Source organism: Myotis davidii, unplaced genomic scaffold (assembly GCF_000327345.1).
Source record: "Myotis davidii unplaced genomic scaffold, ASM32734v1 scaffold983, whole genome shotgun sequence".
NCBI lineage: Eukaryota > Metazoa > Chordata > Mammalia > Chiroptera > Vespertilionidae > Myotis > Myotis davidii.
The window spans coordinates 48253-66953 of NW_006293914.1; the positions used below are offsets into that span (position 1 = coordinate 48253).

General features: G+C 35.6%; 1 protein-coding gene across 1 annotated transcript in view; it reads left to right on the forward strand.

Moving 5' to 3' along the window:
• The window catches only part of ATP11C (ATPase, class VI, type 11C), a gene marked incomplete at its 5' end in the record, with an annotated part of 60734 nt that extends 42320 nt beyond the window's left edge, over positions 1-18414 (forward strand). The window contains 5 exons of the mRNA XM_015566558.1: positions 909-1044; positions 3062-3127; positions 6155-6258; positions 8869-9022; positions 18237-18414. Of these exons, the coding sequence (XP_015422044.1) occupies positions 909-1044; positions 3062-3127; positions 6155-6258; positions 8869-9022; positions 18237-18299 (523 nt within the window). The remainder of the gene's footprint in view (positions 1-908; positions 1045-3061; positions 3128-6154; positions 6259-8868; positions 9023-18236) is intronic.
• Positions 18415-18701: the final 287 nt, after the last annotated feature.

Genomic DNA, 18701 nt, shown 5'->3' on the forward strand with positions numbered 1-18701 from the left:
TTTTTGACAGATTTTAAACTTTTGCTCTGTCCACATCCCATTTATCAAATCATGACTATACAGCTTCAAACATGTTATTTGACTCAACTAAAAAAGTATAAAGGGCATCCCAAGACCAAAAAAGTTTAAGCCCCCAGGAAGAAATCTTGATTAAAAGAAACATTTTAACAATTGTAGTTGGGAAGCAGAAGTATCTTGGTTGAGAGCATATGATTTAGGTCAAGTAAATCTAGAATTGTATATTAGCTCTGTCCCTTACTAAATGAGTGAACTCTGATGTGCTGCTACACTGGTGGTTCCCAAACTTTACTGCATGGTAAAATCACCTGAGGAGCTTTAAAAATATCCTGATGCCCAGCTTAGTCTTATACCAATTAAATCAGACTGAAGTTGGGAGCCAGGCATCAGTGTTTTCAAAGATCCCCAGGTGATTCCAATGTGCATCAAAGTTTGGTATATCTTTTGAGGCTCCTTATCATTTACAGATAGGAGTGATAAAAATACCTATCTCATGTGGTTTTTATGTGGATAAAAATGGAATATATATATATATCTTGTAACCTACTTTTCTGACATATATAATAAGTGCTCAATAAATGGGAGCTAATTGATTATATTAATATATATCAATTATACAATTGATTATATTATTGCTGTCAGGTGACCAGAATTTTAACGTAGAAATGCTTGGACAGTTTACTTCATTACCTCAATCAGGAGGTGATTGCATAAAAATAAACCTGTGGTTCAGTCTGACCTTTTACTGAAAGCCTTTCAGTCCCTCAGAGCTAGTTCCTTTTATTATAACAGGGTCAAACTCCATGTGCACTTTTGGCAATTTACCATAACTTTAAATAAACAAACTACAGAGATTCATTAACCTGCATTTTTCCCCCATTTCTCAATAGGAAAATTTCTGGCAATGCAATGCTGCAGTGGGGCCCCTTCTTATATTGGACATTTCTGGCTGCATTTGAAGGGATAGTATTCTTCTTTGGGACTTATTTTCTTTTTCAGAATTCATCCCTAGAAGAAAATGCAAAGGTAAAAAAAAATGACATTGTTCTTTTGGTATTATAAGTATGGCTTATCTTTTTTCCATGAGCACTGGATCAAGTATACACATATTCTAATTGTAATCATTTTGCAATTTTTTTAAAAGGTAGACTAATTCTCACAACTTCTTTAGAACAGTAGAAGTGTTGAAGTATAAAATCACTTCCTATGTGCATGGCTAACTAGAGAGCTTATGTGCAAAACATTTGGAAGCTTAACTTAACTTGGCTGTAATTTTTATTGGATGAACAAAGTTCTTGGGACCTCAGACTTTGGGCCACTGCACTTTGATTTGAGCAAGGCTTTTTCTGTTTTAAAAGGAAAGTCTAGACCCACTCAGTTCTTATTCATAGTGGCCTTCCATGCTTAGAGTTCAAGGGGGTAACTGACATATGGAATTCCCTTCTCTTCCTCCTTCCCTTCCACATGGTAGCATAGTATTTTCCTGAAAGGCTACACTGATCCTGCCATTGCCTTCCCAGCAAGCACCAAATAGTTTAGCCCCGACATTGGAATGATTTTGCCCTGTCTGCTGTGGAAGAGAATGGAATGATGTCTTTCTACAGCCACACAGTGGAAAATCAAACCAACTTGTATGCTGCTTTCACTGTGTTTGCTATTTCTGGGCTTCCTCTTTTATGGTAATTCATTATTTATCATCATAATGTGAAGCAAAACTAAGGTTCAAAAAGAATTTACTGAGTACAATGACTGTGTCTAACCTAGAATCAGTATCTGTTAGGGAAGTGATAGGCTCAGTGGGTTTGAATGATACTTTAAATTATTATAGTCAAAACCTCTCTAATTTGGATTGACAAGTCAGTTTAGTATGAATCCATTAAACTTATTAATCACCATTAACTTTTGAGGAAATACAAATCTAGTACTTTAGAATAGGTTCATGTAGCAATTACCAAAAAGTGTGCTCTATTAATCTCTCTGCGTGTCCTTGGGCAAGTCACTTCAGCTTTCCAAGTCAACTTTGCCCATCAGTAAGAAGAAGGAATTCAATTTTATGATTTCTCAAGTCTTTAGCTTTATGAATGATTTTGTGACTTTCACTTTTTATTTGGCACATAAATTATATAGAGCTGACTCTTGCTTTTTAAAAAAAATGTGCTGCAGAGTAGGTGGATATTCTGCAGTCCCATCGACATGGTTCTTTTGCTTAGCAAATTCTTCAGGTGGTGCATGGGGAGCCTCAACACAGCCTATGTCCAATCCATCACCCATGTTCAGTCCATGATGTCCATATTAATTAGATTTTACTGTATATGTCACCTTCCTAAATGTTTGCTAAAGTTACAGTAAGTGTAAGAACTGTTATCAGCAGTTAAACATAATGCCCATGTATGATTTGATCAAATTCTTTTTTTTTTTTGCTTCTATTAACCTTAATTTTTTGTTTTTATTTTTGGAAACCTTTTACATTTCATTTTCTGTTTTAATGTTATGCATTCAGATCTTGACAGCATTTGGTAAGCATATGTGCCATTCATTGCCATCATTTGGGTTTATACATGGTATCGCTTTTATTTGATGTGCACATGCTAACAGCTCTAATGTTTACAGTCAAAAATTAGACTGTTTTTAAAGTGTGAGTCCATTTGTCTGCATATTAGTCCTTAGTTCAGAGCTTTTGTTTTATATTATAGAAAAAGCCTATATCAGTCTCTTTAGAGATATGAGTCATGCAGTGACTTTTGATGAGCATTGTTAGTGGAATAGTGTCTTTTTTTCTGCCTTTATCATAGCAATGTTTTCCCTGTTTCATGCTGCTTGGAATAATGGAAATAAGTGCTACCAACCACAAATGTGGTTTGCCTGACCAAGAAAATTTACAGTCACAATTAAATCTAGCAATTTGGCCTGATCCTTTAACTTGATATTCCCCAAACAATTCATACAATACTTTTTTGCAGTTATAAACAAGATTATATTTGACTTTTCTTTTTTATGCAGGTTTGTGTATTCTTGGTACATGTAATTATTAATTTTTTTTCAGGTGTATGGAAACTGGACTTTTGGAACCATTGTTTTTACAATCTTAGTATTCACTGTAACTCTGAAGGTTAGATTTTTATTTATTCAAGTATGTTTAACACCATTTTTATAATACTTTCTAGTCTTGTACTAATACTTCTTTTTTGTCTTTTAATCTTTAATTTTATTATGGTTGTCATCCAAGTCTGAATGCTTACTAAAATATCTATGATATTAGAGATTTAGGCATTTGTATACTATTTGTGAGTCATTTTTTACTGTATGTTGTCTATCCTCTTTATTTCATTGTTTGTTTTTAATTCATACACCATACTTACGTCGGAAATCTGTTCCTTCTTTCCAGCTATTTTCAAGATATTATAAGTGGTATATAATCAGACTGTGTGTGTGTTTTTCCATGTTAAGTACTTGAATAATTTTTAAAGTTTTATATTTGTTTAAGAATGCCAGGCTATAAATGAATTTGAGTACTTAAGACAGTTCAGCAAGATCGGTAGTGTGAAAATAACTTGGTAGTATGAAATTTTATATAATGTATTTATCACTGAAATTTATATTAGTGATCAAATGCATAAAAATATATAGCAGATAATATACAAGAAGCGTTGTTTAGGCAAAATCATTGGCACCATGTAATGGTGGCCCTGAAGCCTTTATAAATGCTACCCTTAAGGCTCATGAATTGGGATTGCCTTATAGTTGAAAAAATAATCCAATTCTTTGATGGTTCCAGTAATAAACACATCACATATGGTCCAAGAATGAGTGCCTTTAAATGAATTTTAGTATGCCCAGTAGTCAGAACTAGAATTAAGAAGTGTAATAGACTTCTAATCATTTCCCCTCTAAAATTTAATTCCTGATTAATTTTTTATACCAAAAAGAACTAACATATGTTTGTATCTACTATTTCAGTGATATTTTGGGACTACCAAAAATGTTACAATTCATCTCAGTTTAGCTACTTAATAGTAGGGTATAATCTTGGACAAGTGATTTGGTTTCTCAGTATCTCTATTTCCTCTTTTATAAAATGGAGATAAAAGTAGCATCTACCTCTTTTAGGATATTTTGTGAGAAATCAACTAATGATACATAAAGCACTTGCAATGGACGCTGGCACATAGAATGTGCCCAGTACAATAAATGTTAGTTATTTATTACTATGATTTACAGGGTCATGATTTGAAATGGAAGCCTCCCCACCCTTTTTCCCACCTGGCCTTGTGTGCAGTCCCAGGGCTTTCAAGTGCCCTTCATAGTTAAAGTTAGCCTTACTACAACATCTTTCACTAATCCTTCAAAAGACATCCACTCCCTCGTCTTTGGATGGATATTATTGTAACATTATCTCTCACAGCCCAGAGGATGAGCATTCAGGACTGGGCTACATTAACAATGTTATCAACATCCTGTTTATGAGTATGAAACTAACAGAGAGCTAAGGACCATGGTGTCACAACAAGTATCAAAACTGAGATACCACCTCCTTTTTAATAATTCAATGCTAGCCACATGTGGCTCTTTGGCCCCTTGAGTGTGGCTCTTCCACAAAATACCACGTGCGGGTGAGCACATACACTGCAATTGAAACTTCGTGGTCCATGGGCAGAAGTTGGCTTTTGGCCTGGGCGAGTCTATTTTGAAGAAGTGGCTTTAGAAGAAGTGGGGGGTGTTGGTCAGTCGGGCAACGGGAGACGCGGCGCAGGGGGGCCGTGGGATACGAAGTGCGGGGGAGGTACATTGTTTTGAGGTATGTTCGCTGAGGTCGGCCCCTTCCAACTCTCCCATCCACACTCCTCTATCTGAAACAAGTATACAAGACCAGTGTGGATGGGAGAGTTGGAAGGGGTTGACCTCAGCAAACGTGACTCAGTGGATAGAGCAGCAGCCTGCGGACTGAAGGGTCCCAGGTTCAATTCCAGTCAAGGGCAGGTACCTTGGTTGCAGGTACATCCCCAGTAGGAGGTGTGCAGGAGGCAGCTGATTGATGTTTCTCTCTCATCGATGTTTCTAAGTCTCTATCCCTCTCCCTTCCTCTCTGTAAAAAGTCAGTAAAATATATTTTAAAAATAATAATAATTCAATGCCCTGGATATTAATTCATGTAACCCAGAAATTATAAGCAAGTGAAGCAGACGGTACTCCCTTGTTTTTAGATTGCATTTGAAAATCCCAGTTCCATAATCTATAGAAACAATCAGCCCTGACAGAAACATGAAGGATTTTAATCTAGGGTAGTGGTCGGCAAACTCATTAGTCAACAGAGCCAAATATCAACAGTACAATGATTAAAATTTCTTTTGAGAGCCAGATTTTTTAAACTTAAACTATATAGGTAGGTACATTGTTATTAACTTAATTAGGGTACTCCTAAGGCTTAATAAGAGCCACACTCAAGGGGCCAAAGAGCCACATGTGCCTCGCAAGCCGCAGTTTGCCAGCCACGGATCCAGGGCAACTGAAAATGTTATTAATTTAATTGAATAGGTAAGGATTTTGCAATTGAAAGGCACACTACATAGTCAGACCCATGATCCATTGCTACATGATGCAGGCATATAGAGCTAGTTTCCTTTGTATTTAGTAAACCCCTTCAACTCCTGTCTTTGTTGTGCTTGAGCTATCAAGACTCTTTGTGTAGTTTGTTTACCCTTCCTAGCTACCCCTTCCCTCTCCTGTTTTTAGTATACCTGCCTCCACCAGCTAGCCTTCACCTTTTGCCATCATCTCCCTGGCCACCACTACCTGAGGACTTGGGGCTCCAGACTTCTAGATGTTATTATTACCTCATTCTTTGCCCTTCTTTCACTAATGAGACATCTGTAGCCCCATACTTGCTTGCTTGACCTCATCGCTACACCTGTACTCTGGAGTCTAGAGGACTTAGGACAGAGTTGAGCACTTTCATACCCTAGCTCTTTGAAAATCTTAGATTTTTACTCATTTTAGTTCCATTCTTTCCTAGAAGCCTGGCCCAAGCTAGGTGCTCCCGTACGTATCATATTGTATACAAGTTATCAGGTACCATAGTGTATTATAGCTTGGTGCCGTCTGTACTCATCATGAAATCTCTTGTGTTATATCTTTTCAGCTTGCCTTGGATACTCGCTTCTGGACATGGATAAATCACTTTGTGATATGGGGTTCTTTAGCCTTTTATGTATTTTTCTCATTCTTCTGGGGAGGAATTATTTGGTAAGCAGCTGTATTTATGTGAGTAATATGTAAATAGGAAAATAGGTGTATATATATATGTATGTGTATATATATGTATATATGTATGTATGTATATGTATATGTATATGTATATGTATATGTATATATACATATATTGTATGTGTTCCCCCAAAAAAAACAACAACACAATGAGATGGTGATTTTAACATATAACCCTCTACGTATTGAGTGGTATATATTCTATACTCTGAATACATCTGTAGTGACATGAATGATAGCTATATACCATAAAGAGAGAATAGGGCCCAAATAGATAATAATGTAGCTATTTTGTGTAGAATCTTTACAGGATGAGTACTCCCACTATAAATCACATGGGAGGTCATGCTAGAAATTAGTTTCACTTCACAGAAAGGTGTTTACACACTTTTAAGTTGAAAGATTCAGCCGGGGACTACCAGAAAGGAGGTCTTTTGAGTAACTTGTGAAGTATTTTTCATGTGAAATCTCCCTGAAATTAGCAGTGTTACTGGCTAGTATTTAATATTGAGGACATGCCATCTTATATAATCAAAGCTTTTAAAAGTATAATTAATGTGGCTTCCCCTGATAATGATGTCAGCAGCAGAGAATATGGCTGGAGTAAACCATAAAGATTCTAGGAGTATGTATTTTCACTGGTTTGAACAAAATCATATGTACAGAACATTCCATGTTATCACAGAGATGTAAGGACCATGTTTTTGTCCCTTGAGACTTAATTAGAAGAAATTCTTACTGTTTTGAAAAGCTTTTCAAAATAAAGGCTTTAAGAAGTAAAAATATGAAAAAACCCAATCACTTAAGGAAGTACTGCTCCAAAATATGTAAATGCAGCATATATTTGGTGCCTATACAGGTAATTACTGAAGTGGTGAAGCTGAAGGAAGTCTATTTCAAAACAAAACAAAACAAATTAATCAAAGTTGATTAGCCAAATATAATATGCAACTATAATTCTTACAGTACCATAATCCTATGAATCTGTGTAATCAGCATCTGAGCTAATTATGCAAAATTTCCATAAGAATAAAATGTCTCGAAAACTACTTTCTCTTATCCTTATTGATTTAAATAAATCCTTTATGTGATTAAGACATCACCATATCTGTTTCAATTCATTAGAAGTACTTACTAAATATGAAATATTGATCTTTTATTTTCTTGCCTAGAGTGTTATCCTTAAGTAGAACTGTCTAAGCTACTACATGAATGTAAAATTTATCCTATAAAATAACCAGCAAATTGTGACTAGAAACCATGTGAAACTTCAGCTGAATGCTAGTTGCAGTTAATATCTCTGGACATGTTCAACCTTAAGGCATTGTAGTGCACTCCATTTTGGGGGAGTGGGCAGTAAGAATGATGATTTCTGAGCCCCAAACTCAATCCAGTAATATCTTCTGTTTTTTTTTTACTGCTCCCCTGCAAAGCTCCATAGATGTCAAGGTAAAAAAGAAAAATCTAGAGATATTAATCACGAGCATTATAGGTACTATGCAAAGGAATGCTCTGTGGCTAGCTGTCAGTTGTCTGCTGGAACCTATAGTTCAGTTAACTGTCTAAAAATTAGGATACTTTTCAAAACTAGACTGGGGGTAGAGCTCTGAGAAAATTTTTTCTGTATAGTAGGAACCCTACAAAGCCTGTTAACCCAAGCCTTATAAATTTCTCCACCTCACTGTTCTCACTTTTTATTCCTCAGTCTGGTCCTCATATATAGAGCCACAAGTTTGATTTTATCATGTTTCACAAGAGAGCATAAATGTCAATTTTTAAAGGAGAATCCAGCTTATCTTCAGTGAGCACTATGTATGACCTAATAAATGGGACCAACCAGTTATCTGACTAATCCAAGAATAGTCTGGTGTGAATCCCGACCTTGATTAGCCGTTCTGTGCTTTAGCTCAGGCAGAAGAATAAAACTTGTGCTTCTCAGTAGTTACCCAACAGTTCAGTGGATGACTTGGAATGAAATCCAACATCAGAATGAGGAGTCCTGGATTTTTGGACTGCAACACTTATGTCCTTTTAGCAATATTCTGCTGTCTTGTCAACCTATTTGACCCACAGTAGTACTCAGTATATATTTGTGGATGAGAATTGTAGAGTCCTCCCATTTGAGAGAGATAAGCTCTACAGTTATTTTTGTATTTACATAGGGATTGGGGGGGATTATAAGAATGTATTTTAAAATTTGAACATAGAGTACAAATCCACTCTCATATTAATAAAACAGCCAAGTAAATAAAATGCTATTTAGCACAAAAATTAATGTTTTTCTTGCATATGTTTGGGGCTCCAGTATTTTCTAATGTAAATAAATATTTTCCAGTTAGCAGCTTTAAAGTTGATTGCTTGGTTGTTTTAAAGTCAAGTGCTTTTTATTATCTTTTTTATTATAATTTTTTTTCAAACGTTTGATAAATGAAATCTGTTTATTACTTTAGAATATTATAAAGAACTTTACTTTTATAATGTGAATAAGGAAAATTCCTTTTAAATACAAAAGACAGTTTTAATTACACTTCTGTTTCATAGGACAGGAACTGATTTGTTTTTCCATTATGTATTTTCTTTCCACTCTAGGCCTTTTCTCAAACAACAGAGAATGTATTTTGTATTTGCTCAAATGCTGTCTTCTGTATCCACATGGTTGGCCATAGTTCTTCTAATATTTATCAGCCTTTTCCCTGAGATTCTCCTGATAGTATTAAAGAATGTAAGAAGAAGAAGTGCCAGGGTAAGAACTACGTTTATTAAACTGATTTTTGGAAGGGGCTTCAATATCTACCATGAAATAAACATCTTATTTAGAAAATTGCATTAGTTACAGCATGTTAAACCCCTCCTTACAGGTTCATCACTTAATTTCCTCTTCTGCATAAAAAGTATAGTAAAAACTTCGTTATCCAATACAGGTGGTAAGTAGTTTCCTTAATAGTGTTCTATGTGACCTTTAGCAATCCATATGGAGTATTACATATGCTCCATATGGAATTTTAAATGGAAAGATGATTTTTTTTCTTTAGCCTAGAATTTTCACACCAGGAATTTCCACACCAACATTCCAGCTTTAACCTTAGATATTTCACTGTGGGTTGTTCGCAGATTTTTTTTTTCAGTTGATAATCCCTATTGCCTTTTTCAAAACTTTCCCGTTCCTTTAATTATAGTGCTGCTTAATCTCTGAGTTGCTTCTAGCCCTGTCTGTCCAGCAGTATAATTGAACCAAAGAAAATTTTCTGGATGTGATTTCTACATCCTTACCCTCCTGAACACACTTGTAAAAATTCAAGATTGTTTCATAAGTGTGTTTTTATTGTTACTGCTTAAATTGTAACCTTTTGTGGAAATGAGAAGTTATTGCCCTCTGGCAGCCTAATTGCTTGGTCCTGCGTTGTCTGATATCTTTGAACATTTCTATAAAAGTCTTTACAGTGAAAGGGATAGATTAGCCTGGGGGAAATCTTGTGGCAAATTTTGACCAACATGCTAATTAAATATGTCATTACTGCCAACACTCTCATTTTGCCAAACAAAACCCCGTTTCTATCATATTGACACCAACTATATCTTGTAGCCCCCCCCCCCCCCCCCACCTGACCTATTTGATCAAATTTGCCAACTAGTTTAGCCACAGTGCTGGTTTGTCTCCATTTATTTTTTCTGGCCTGTTGAATTGATAGAATCCAGTGGTTGTCATCATACAGACATAAGGAACTAAAATAATTATAGTGGGAATATCTTCAGTGATTAGATATATAAAAGAGGAGCATCATTGTTACAATCAGTATTGGCCCTAATCAAAAGCAAATAGACTACCAGTGGCAAAAGCCACATTGATTCTTGGTATACAAGGCCAGTCAGTGTACAGTTAAGTGGTTAGAACTTGCTTTAATTCCCTGCTTCTGCATGCCTTATGGGTAGATCTGGACACAATAATGTTAACCTAGCTAAGACTGCCTTGGTCTGCTCTTTAATCTTTCCAGTAGACCCCTGACTAACTTCCTTCAGCCTGGCATTTAGTCTTAGGATGGGAAAGTGACATTTACTTGTATGATTTTTACCTTAATATCAGTTGAACAGGGGTAAAACAAATTGATATAATAGGTTCCTCCCAAAATGGCTCAAGTGGCAATTTGAATAAAGCCAAATAAAAAAATGTCAAAATAATAAATGGTTTGGGGACTTGTCATAATAGAGAATTTGTCTGGGAAGAATCTCTTGAGTTGTTCTTCCATTCTCCTTATTTGGAAGTATACTTTGGGGTGCTCCTAAATGTTTTTCTTATTTGGGGTAGTGGAGCACATACTAAATAATGGCTCACACCCATCAGCTTCATGCTCTATAGACGTTACAAAAATCTTCAGAAATCCAAACTTTCAAACATATTATCTTATCCTCCTCTTTAGGCACTTTCTTTAAAAAAAAATTACTTAGGTGATAAGAGCTACTAACAGACATAAAAAAATTAGATACTGGCTGAAGGTGACTTTTATATAAATTAAATGGAGGAATTCTACAAAGCAGTCACAGATAAAGACTAAAACATTCCTAATTTCTGTTGAAAGCATTCAATTCTGGGACTGCAGCCCTATTTACATAGCAAGCATAGAATGTTGCAGGGGTTCAGCATGAACTCTGTTTGCCATGGGTGGAAGAATTCTAGTGTCTGTGCTGTAGCTTGGCATGCTGATGTGCTAGAATGATGAGGAGAATTTCCATAATCACATCCATTCACTCATTCATTCATTCTTACTTTCATTGAACCAATGAACATGTTGAACCACCTAATGATGAACATCTCTCTATATGCAATGTCTGAAAGTGGTTTCAGACACTACGTGATTTTGAGAGTTGCAGATGAGCCAGAATGTTGTGGGCACTCATAGTGCTGCTACTTTTTTTTTTCATGTGTGAAAATGCAAGAGCAAAGTAGTGCATATGAATGCATAAAGGCCAACTAAAACATGGCAGCCATGGTTATTCTGATAAGTCACATGTTTACATAAGACCCTATTTGGATATATCAAAGAGACAGAGCCCACTTCTAAGATAAAGGAGAAAGAATATCTTAATGACCAACAGTCTGCCATCTGGGTGACCTACTACTTTGTTCAATATCCCTTGTTAAGGCATTGGCCTCATTTTAAAGAGAAGAAAAATATTCTTTTACACTAGTTTGGCCTCACAACTGACACACTCCCTAATGGGATAAAGGATGTGTCCCTGCCTATAAATAGAAGGCTCTTTGACCACCAACCAGTAAGCATCTTGGTACTTGGTACACACTGCCAGAAATGCCTATGGCAAGTAGGCTCACAGTGCTATCCTCATGTTGGTCTTGCCAACATGAAGGGAATTTAGCAGTGGGTAGTGAAAATATCTCCATGACTTTAGAGAAAGCAGCTAAGACATTTACATGTAACAATTACAGAAGCAGCCTTCTGGTGACTTCCATTCCCTGAGGGCCCACTATAAGTTAGCTACTATACTAGGTGTTGGTAATTCAGGGATGAATCAAAGGAGGCTCCAGTCATAAGGAGTCTCACTCTGATTAAGTTATAAAGTGGATTCATATGATATAAATCAGAATAGTAGACTAAATGATATGGCTTGATTTAAGACAACTGAGGTATTTCAGTGTCTGCATCACTACCTCCTGAAGCCACCATAGCCAAGCTCTGCCTTGGCAGTAGCATTGTAAAGAATTATGCTATCTTCAAAAAGGTGAAGGGATTGAAAAGTACAGAATAGTTATGGGATGTAAAGTACAGCATAGGGAATATAGTCAATAATATTCTAATAACTATGTATGGTGTCAGATAGGTACTAGGTTTATCAGGATGATCACTTTGTAAGTTATACAAATGTCTAATCACTGGATTGTATACCTGAAACTAATATAATGTTGGATGCCAACTGTAATCGAAAAATAAAAAATAAATTATTTTTTAAAAGGTGAGGCTAAAAAGGAATTCTGCTGCCTTCAGAAATAGGTTCCCTAAGTAATTTAAATCAAAGATGTGGTTAAGTTATATATTCCTCAGCTATATTTTGAGCAATATGCTTAATTTTTTTAGCTAAAATTCCATCATTAAGGATCATAGGTCTTTTCTGTTGCTTATAACTCAACAAAGCTGCACTGCCATAGTGCTGCCAGAATATTATGAAACTACTGTTGAGCACTGAACAGTGGAGCAGCAGGATAACACTTCGAAGAAAATTTAAAGTTTAGGATTTGGGGTATTTCAAAAAATTGTGTTCCCCTCTGAACACAATTGTTGGGCTATCTCTCAGTCCATAAAATACATCTAGACTTTTTGGCCAAGTAATAAATACCACTTCCCATTTCCAGTGGAGGAATTTCCACATATAAGTTTTACCATGTAAACCACAACAATCAAAAGGGAGGCTTGACTTTGCCTACTAGACATTGGGACACTATAATCCAATGGGAAGGGACCCAACAACAAGGTGAAGCCTAGTATGGGATGTCTGCACAAACAAAAAGAAATACTCCATTATGAAGGGAGCTCTTTCAGAGTGGAAGACAGGAAAAGGACGAATGTCAGCTACCTGAGCAAGATTCCCAGAGAAAGCACTTTGAAATTTTTGGAAAATGTAATTTATCTTTATAATAACAGTGACAATCATGATTACTATTGAAATGCTGACAGTCACGTACACCCATTGGTTCTGAGGAAAATAACACTGTGAACTGGGTTAGACAAAAATAAAGTTGAATCCTAATGTCATGGCTGTTGAGATGGACATTTATGCATTGGCCTCTTTGACATACTGCTAACTGAGCCGGTGTCAAAGCTCTCTAGATGACTGCAAAGGAATGTGGAAATTTCATACTGTTTCAGCTCATTATCTCCCATCCTTCTCACCTCTCTCCCCTACCAATTGCTAGCTATATCAATTTGATTGCTTTAGATATTTTCCATGCTCTCTACTGCCTTCTGTACTTTCATATTTCCTTTTTCCCGTTATAAAGTAACCGAATCTATAAGCTTCTAAATTTTATGATTCATAGAAATAATTTTATCTTCGATGGTTGGATACAAGGTTTTGAGTGCACCAAAATATGCTTGTCATTACAGTCTTAAGTAGATAGGCTTGTATATTAAACATGGGGTTGAGGGACTTGGTATCATGTTAATCTTGTAAGGTTTTTGCCCACAAAATAGAAGACAAAGCAATTTTTAAGTAAAAAAATTAAAAACTAATATTTCTCTAGCTTTATCCATTTATAATTTGCATGTTACCAACTTTATTTAAGGTAAAATATGAACAGGAAAAATGTAGTAATTTTAAAACATGACTAAGTCAAACTATTTGCCTTTAAAGTTTGTTTATTAGATTCTGCTGGATACATGTATTACTTTAACTGGTATCTTTTTTTAAGCCTATTGTCATTAGTCATTAAGTAGATGATATGGGTAATTAGCAGCATTGTTAAATTTATCCCTGTAGTTGACTACTCATCTTCTGTTTGCCTTGGGCAATGCCAAAACCAAGTCTCAGGCATACAATAAGAAAGAAAAACATAACCTTTTAGGTTTTCTGATTAAACTATATCAACACTTGCTTTTTCTAGGTGTTTTAAAGGAAAATTTTATAGCTCTTTAACCTACCCTTTTAAAGAAGGCTCTGTAAGAAAAAGGAAGAAACCCATCAAATTATGTTAGAATAAATGTAGTTAAGCACTCGCCCAGAGACAAATGATTCTAAAGTGTGGTTTCATCAAATGTTTTCCCCACAGTGCTTGTTTTGATTAGGTTTTTAACCTGCAGCTGCCCAAAGGCAGTCAGTCCCTTCATATTGTATCTGTGTAATTGCATAAGGGAGCTAGTCACTTCAAATAAGGTTGGTGATGCAGCCTGGACATAGCTCTCCAACCAGTGGATTTTGAACAGTGTAGCTTAGTGAAATAATGATTAGAGATAAGCCTTATTTCAATGAGAAGCATGTCTTTAAATTATTTTATTCAAAATAATCAATTTTCCCATTAACTAAATAATCTTAAATTGATATATAGAGAAGTAGTAGTTTGCACATATAATAGACTATTCCTAACTCTAATTCTACTTTTACTTGTAACGTCTTCAATACTAACATGCCATTTCAACTTTTAATTGTCAGGGTTTCTTTTTAAATGTCTTACATTTCAGAGAATATTTACCTTTTTTTTTTGGTTTCTGCATTTCTCTTTTTTCTACTGCAATTTTCCACCTTTTGTGCAATTGTGAACAAGGTAACGAAACGCCTCCCTTCCTCAGGAACATCTACTATCTTCATGCTTTCTCAAACTTCCAGCAATCACAGTTTCTCTTGGAGTGAATAAGGTGATTTCCTTTCTTAATGTACCAACTTGCTTGCATTCTCATTTGCTTGACACCATTTTCTGGTTCTCTATGAAAAATTACTTCTCATGACTCATTTTTATATCTTCTACTGATACTTAAAAGAGTATTTGTCATTTTCCTTTAATCATTTGTTCATCTTCTCAAATTGTCACACTGGACAGGAAATTATTTCAAAAACTTGGACAGTAAGTCTCTGGTCTCGTTGATTCCTACTGTGCAGTAGAAGCCACGGCGTGTTAGAGCCAATCAGTTCACCAACACAGGACTGTTTTGCACAATTTCTCTTTGTTCGGTACACTGACAGCACTGCTACAACTCTCAGAGGTGTTCACCAAAAGGATGGTATGGTTTACTAATCAAAATATATTGACTCATCTACCACATAACCTACCAGTGTCATTTCAAAAACCCAAGTTTGGCACATATTACTAATGTCTGTATACTTCTACCATGAAAACAATTCAATTCAAGTTGGACACTTTCTTAGGTCTTTAAATGTATTTATTTAAATGTTATGCATTTGTTATACTGTAATCATTTGTACTTTTGGCCAGAAGAGTAGTCTATAGAAAGTGATTTTTTTCTTCTACATTTTTAGCACCAGGTAGGTTAACCAATCTTCAAATCCTTTAAGTATTTTTACCTCACTATTACAGAGAAATCTGAGCTGTAAAAAGGCATCTGACTCATTATCCGCCAGACCTTCAGTCAGACCTCTTCTTTTACGAACATTCTCAGACGAATCTAATATATTGTAACAGGTACCTAGTGTTAAGTGGGCTGGCTTTAAAGAAAAAGATTAACAGCATTATAAAGAAAAAATGAAACTATCACTCTAAATTTTTTCTGCTGTTGGTGTGGTGAACTTTATATTATTCTTTGCTAAAATATAAAGATGCATTACTTGGAATATGTGGAAATATGTTTTTTAAATTTGCTACCCCCCCCAATAAAATTTTAGGCATTTTCCAGAGCTGAAGGTTAATCCAATATATTTAATTTGTAAGGGGCAAGTAGTCATGGCAGTGCCATCATATGAAAATGCTCAATAGTAATCAAGAAATATAATTTTGATTTTAAAATGTGTTTGGAAAATTGAAAAGAAATATTCCAAAATTGCATCTGTATAATATCAAGTCAGTTTAGCATTGCATGTTCTTTTGGGAATTATGTGAGAATAATTCAGTGTGTTTGTATCTCCATGTGCTGTGTCTGTGTGTTCGCAGGTTTAAACTTAATGTCCTTGTAAATGTCTGATCCCCAAATATATATTAATGAGCCAGTCTAATCACTTTTAATGCCAAGTTTTATTCAAGCTAAATGTTTCAACTTTCAGAGGTAGTAAAATCTTTCCTAGCCATTCAGGGGGGTGCTACCCTAATTATATAAAATGCTTCATAATTAATTTTTCTAAAAATGAGTAAATTCCTTTTATATCATTCTTTCATTTGCGCAAAAACTATTTGGGAGGAATTTATATGCTATGGGAGGAATCCTTGAACTCGGAATGACTCCTCCATGTGTATTTTGTTTCCCACTGCAGGGGCCTCTGTTACCCCAGACCTTTATAGGCCTTTTATCCATTAATGGAAATTTAGAGTAATTCATTAATGAGGTTTACAAGCTTGTCAGCTTGGAAACAACTCTGTACAGCTTAGGGCAGGGCTGTCTTTCATGCACACAGAAAAATGAATGATCATCATGAAAGAAATTGCAAGTCAGTTCATTTTGAAGCTAAGAATTATCAATCCACCTCATAGGCCCACTCTTTCATTAGCTATCAACTTCCCCACAGTCCAGCAAAGGAGAAATATTGAACGAATGGATTGATAACGTTGTTTCTTCTGCATCTGCTGTGTTATTCTGGAAGCTGACTAATTTTGACTCTGTCAGCATCTCCCTCGCCCAACCCCCATTTTGAGCAACTCACCTGCTTATATTTTCCCTCAGTAATGAATCTGCTTCCCTGTAGCCTTCAAAGTTTTTTGCCCCTTTGTCCCAGATAGCCTTGTCCTAAGCTGTGTGGTGCATTTTAGCCATACTGTTTCCAGCTAATTGTGTATCCCCCTGGATTGCTTTCTTTAGCTTGGTCTGTGATTTGGGGAATTGGCTGGGTAGCAGACACTGCTAGTGCTTTTGGACTCTCCAGGGCCTTAACTCCTACAATGCCTAATATAGAGCTGAGGAAATTATAACTTTTAAACAATTGTTTTATTTTAATGTAAATTTATTCCAGGAATTCATATTCATGTGGAATTATTTCTTCTCCAAGGAAAATATTTGACAAATTAATTTAGCCCCACTGAGTTTGTCCCATGGTTGATAAGGTGACACCTTTTACAAGTTCTCAATGTGAATGGCAATCTTATTTTCGTTAGTCACCATTACCTTATCTGAAAAATTAATATGAAAATATGGAACATAAAAAGAAATAGAAGGTACTCTGGAGGACTTCTAGTCCAACCATGGTGAGGAAGATGCACCAAGAAAATAGCACACCTCTTTAAAGCCTTTCACTACTCAGGTTTAAAAAGGTTGGATTTTAGAGTAGAGAACCAAAGTTAGTCTCCCTCCCATGACATAGGGCTTCTACTTTACAACATACTTGATTTACACTCAGTTATCCATTGTTCTGTCATGCCCCATCGCAATCATAGCATTTGATGATCTTTAGAGGACAGAAAATAATCTACAGATTTTTAGGGATAGTTTTTCTTCCCTAAAAAGATAATGAATAAGAAAAACAAGAGTCATTTGACCCTTAGATATATCATCTACCAAAAAGAAAATTAACTTCACCCTGGCTGGTGTAGTACAGTGGTTAGAGTGCCAGCCTGTGCACCAGAGGGTCTCGGATTCGATTCCCAGTCAAGGGCATGTCCCCGGGTCACATGTGGGAGGCAACCAATTGATGTGTCTCTCTACTCCCCTTCTCTATCTCCACGTCCTCCCTTTCATTCTCTCTCTAAAAATCAATGGAAAAAAAATATCCTCACTCCTTGGGTGTGGATTAAAAAAAGAAAATTAACTTCAATACTACAAGGAGGAAACATGTTTCTTTCAATAAAGAAAAAGTACTTCCACAGCAGTCTTTCAAAACAATATATTTTCAGATACTCTGTCAAAATTTGTACATCCAAAACACAGTAATTTGTTCATTCATTCAGCATGTCCTGAGAATCTGCTATGTGCCAGATACTGTGCTAGGTGCTGAAGATAGAAAGATAAATAACATGTCCCTGTTCTCAAGGAGCTCATGGGCTACAGGAAGGGATCTTGGTGAGGTGAGCCTCTGCTATGGTGGATAGTCCTAGTGATAACAACTGTTAGGAGAACCCTGGAGAAATCCAAAAGCAAAAAGCAAGTCTGAATCTTACTCAGCTAACAAATGATCATTGAAAACTGGTTATTGTGTCACTCTTTTTCCCTGCATGTGAATAAAACTTGGCACTTTGTTAAGACAGTCGCTTTACTCATAAAATTTACTACTTGATTTATTTTTGAAAATACTATACAGATGGTTTTACATTGTTATTATTAAAATAAACCTTTTAACTGTGTATATTTTAAATTTTTCAGAATCAGAATCTTGAACTGCCTATGTTATTGTCCTACAAGCATATTGACAGTGGTTACAGCTAGAAAAGAAAGCATGAAGAAACAACTACAAAAAGTTAATCATCTCAGGATACTCGATATGCAACAAACTAAACAACTCTCTTATGTCTAGGGTTCAGAATAAATGTCCATTAAAATACCAAAAGACTATTGTAAGCATTTACAGTTATTGTAAGTAGCCATTATGGCCAAAGCTCTATGTTACAAAATATACGAAAGTTGAAAGCAAGAATATTTACAATTACTGGCTTTAGATAGAATAATATAATTACCAAGTGGGTGTTCTTTTAACCCATGAATTTTGTGAATGGATTTAAATAGAATAGTATAAAATAGAAGTCATGCAATGGGAATGAATAGATTTTGCTAATATTTCTTTTTCTGCCTGGTGGAAGAAATCAGCTCTTTGGATGACATTTCTTGTTC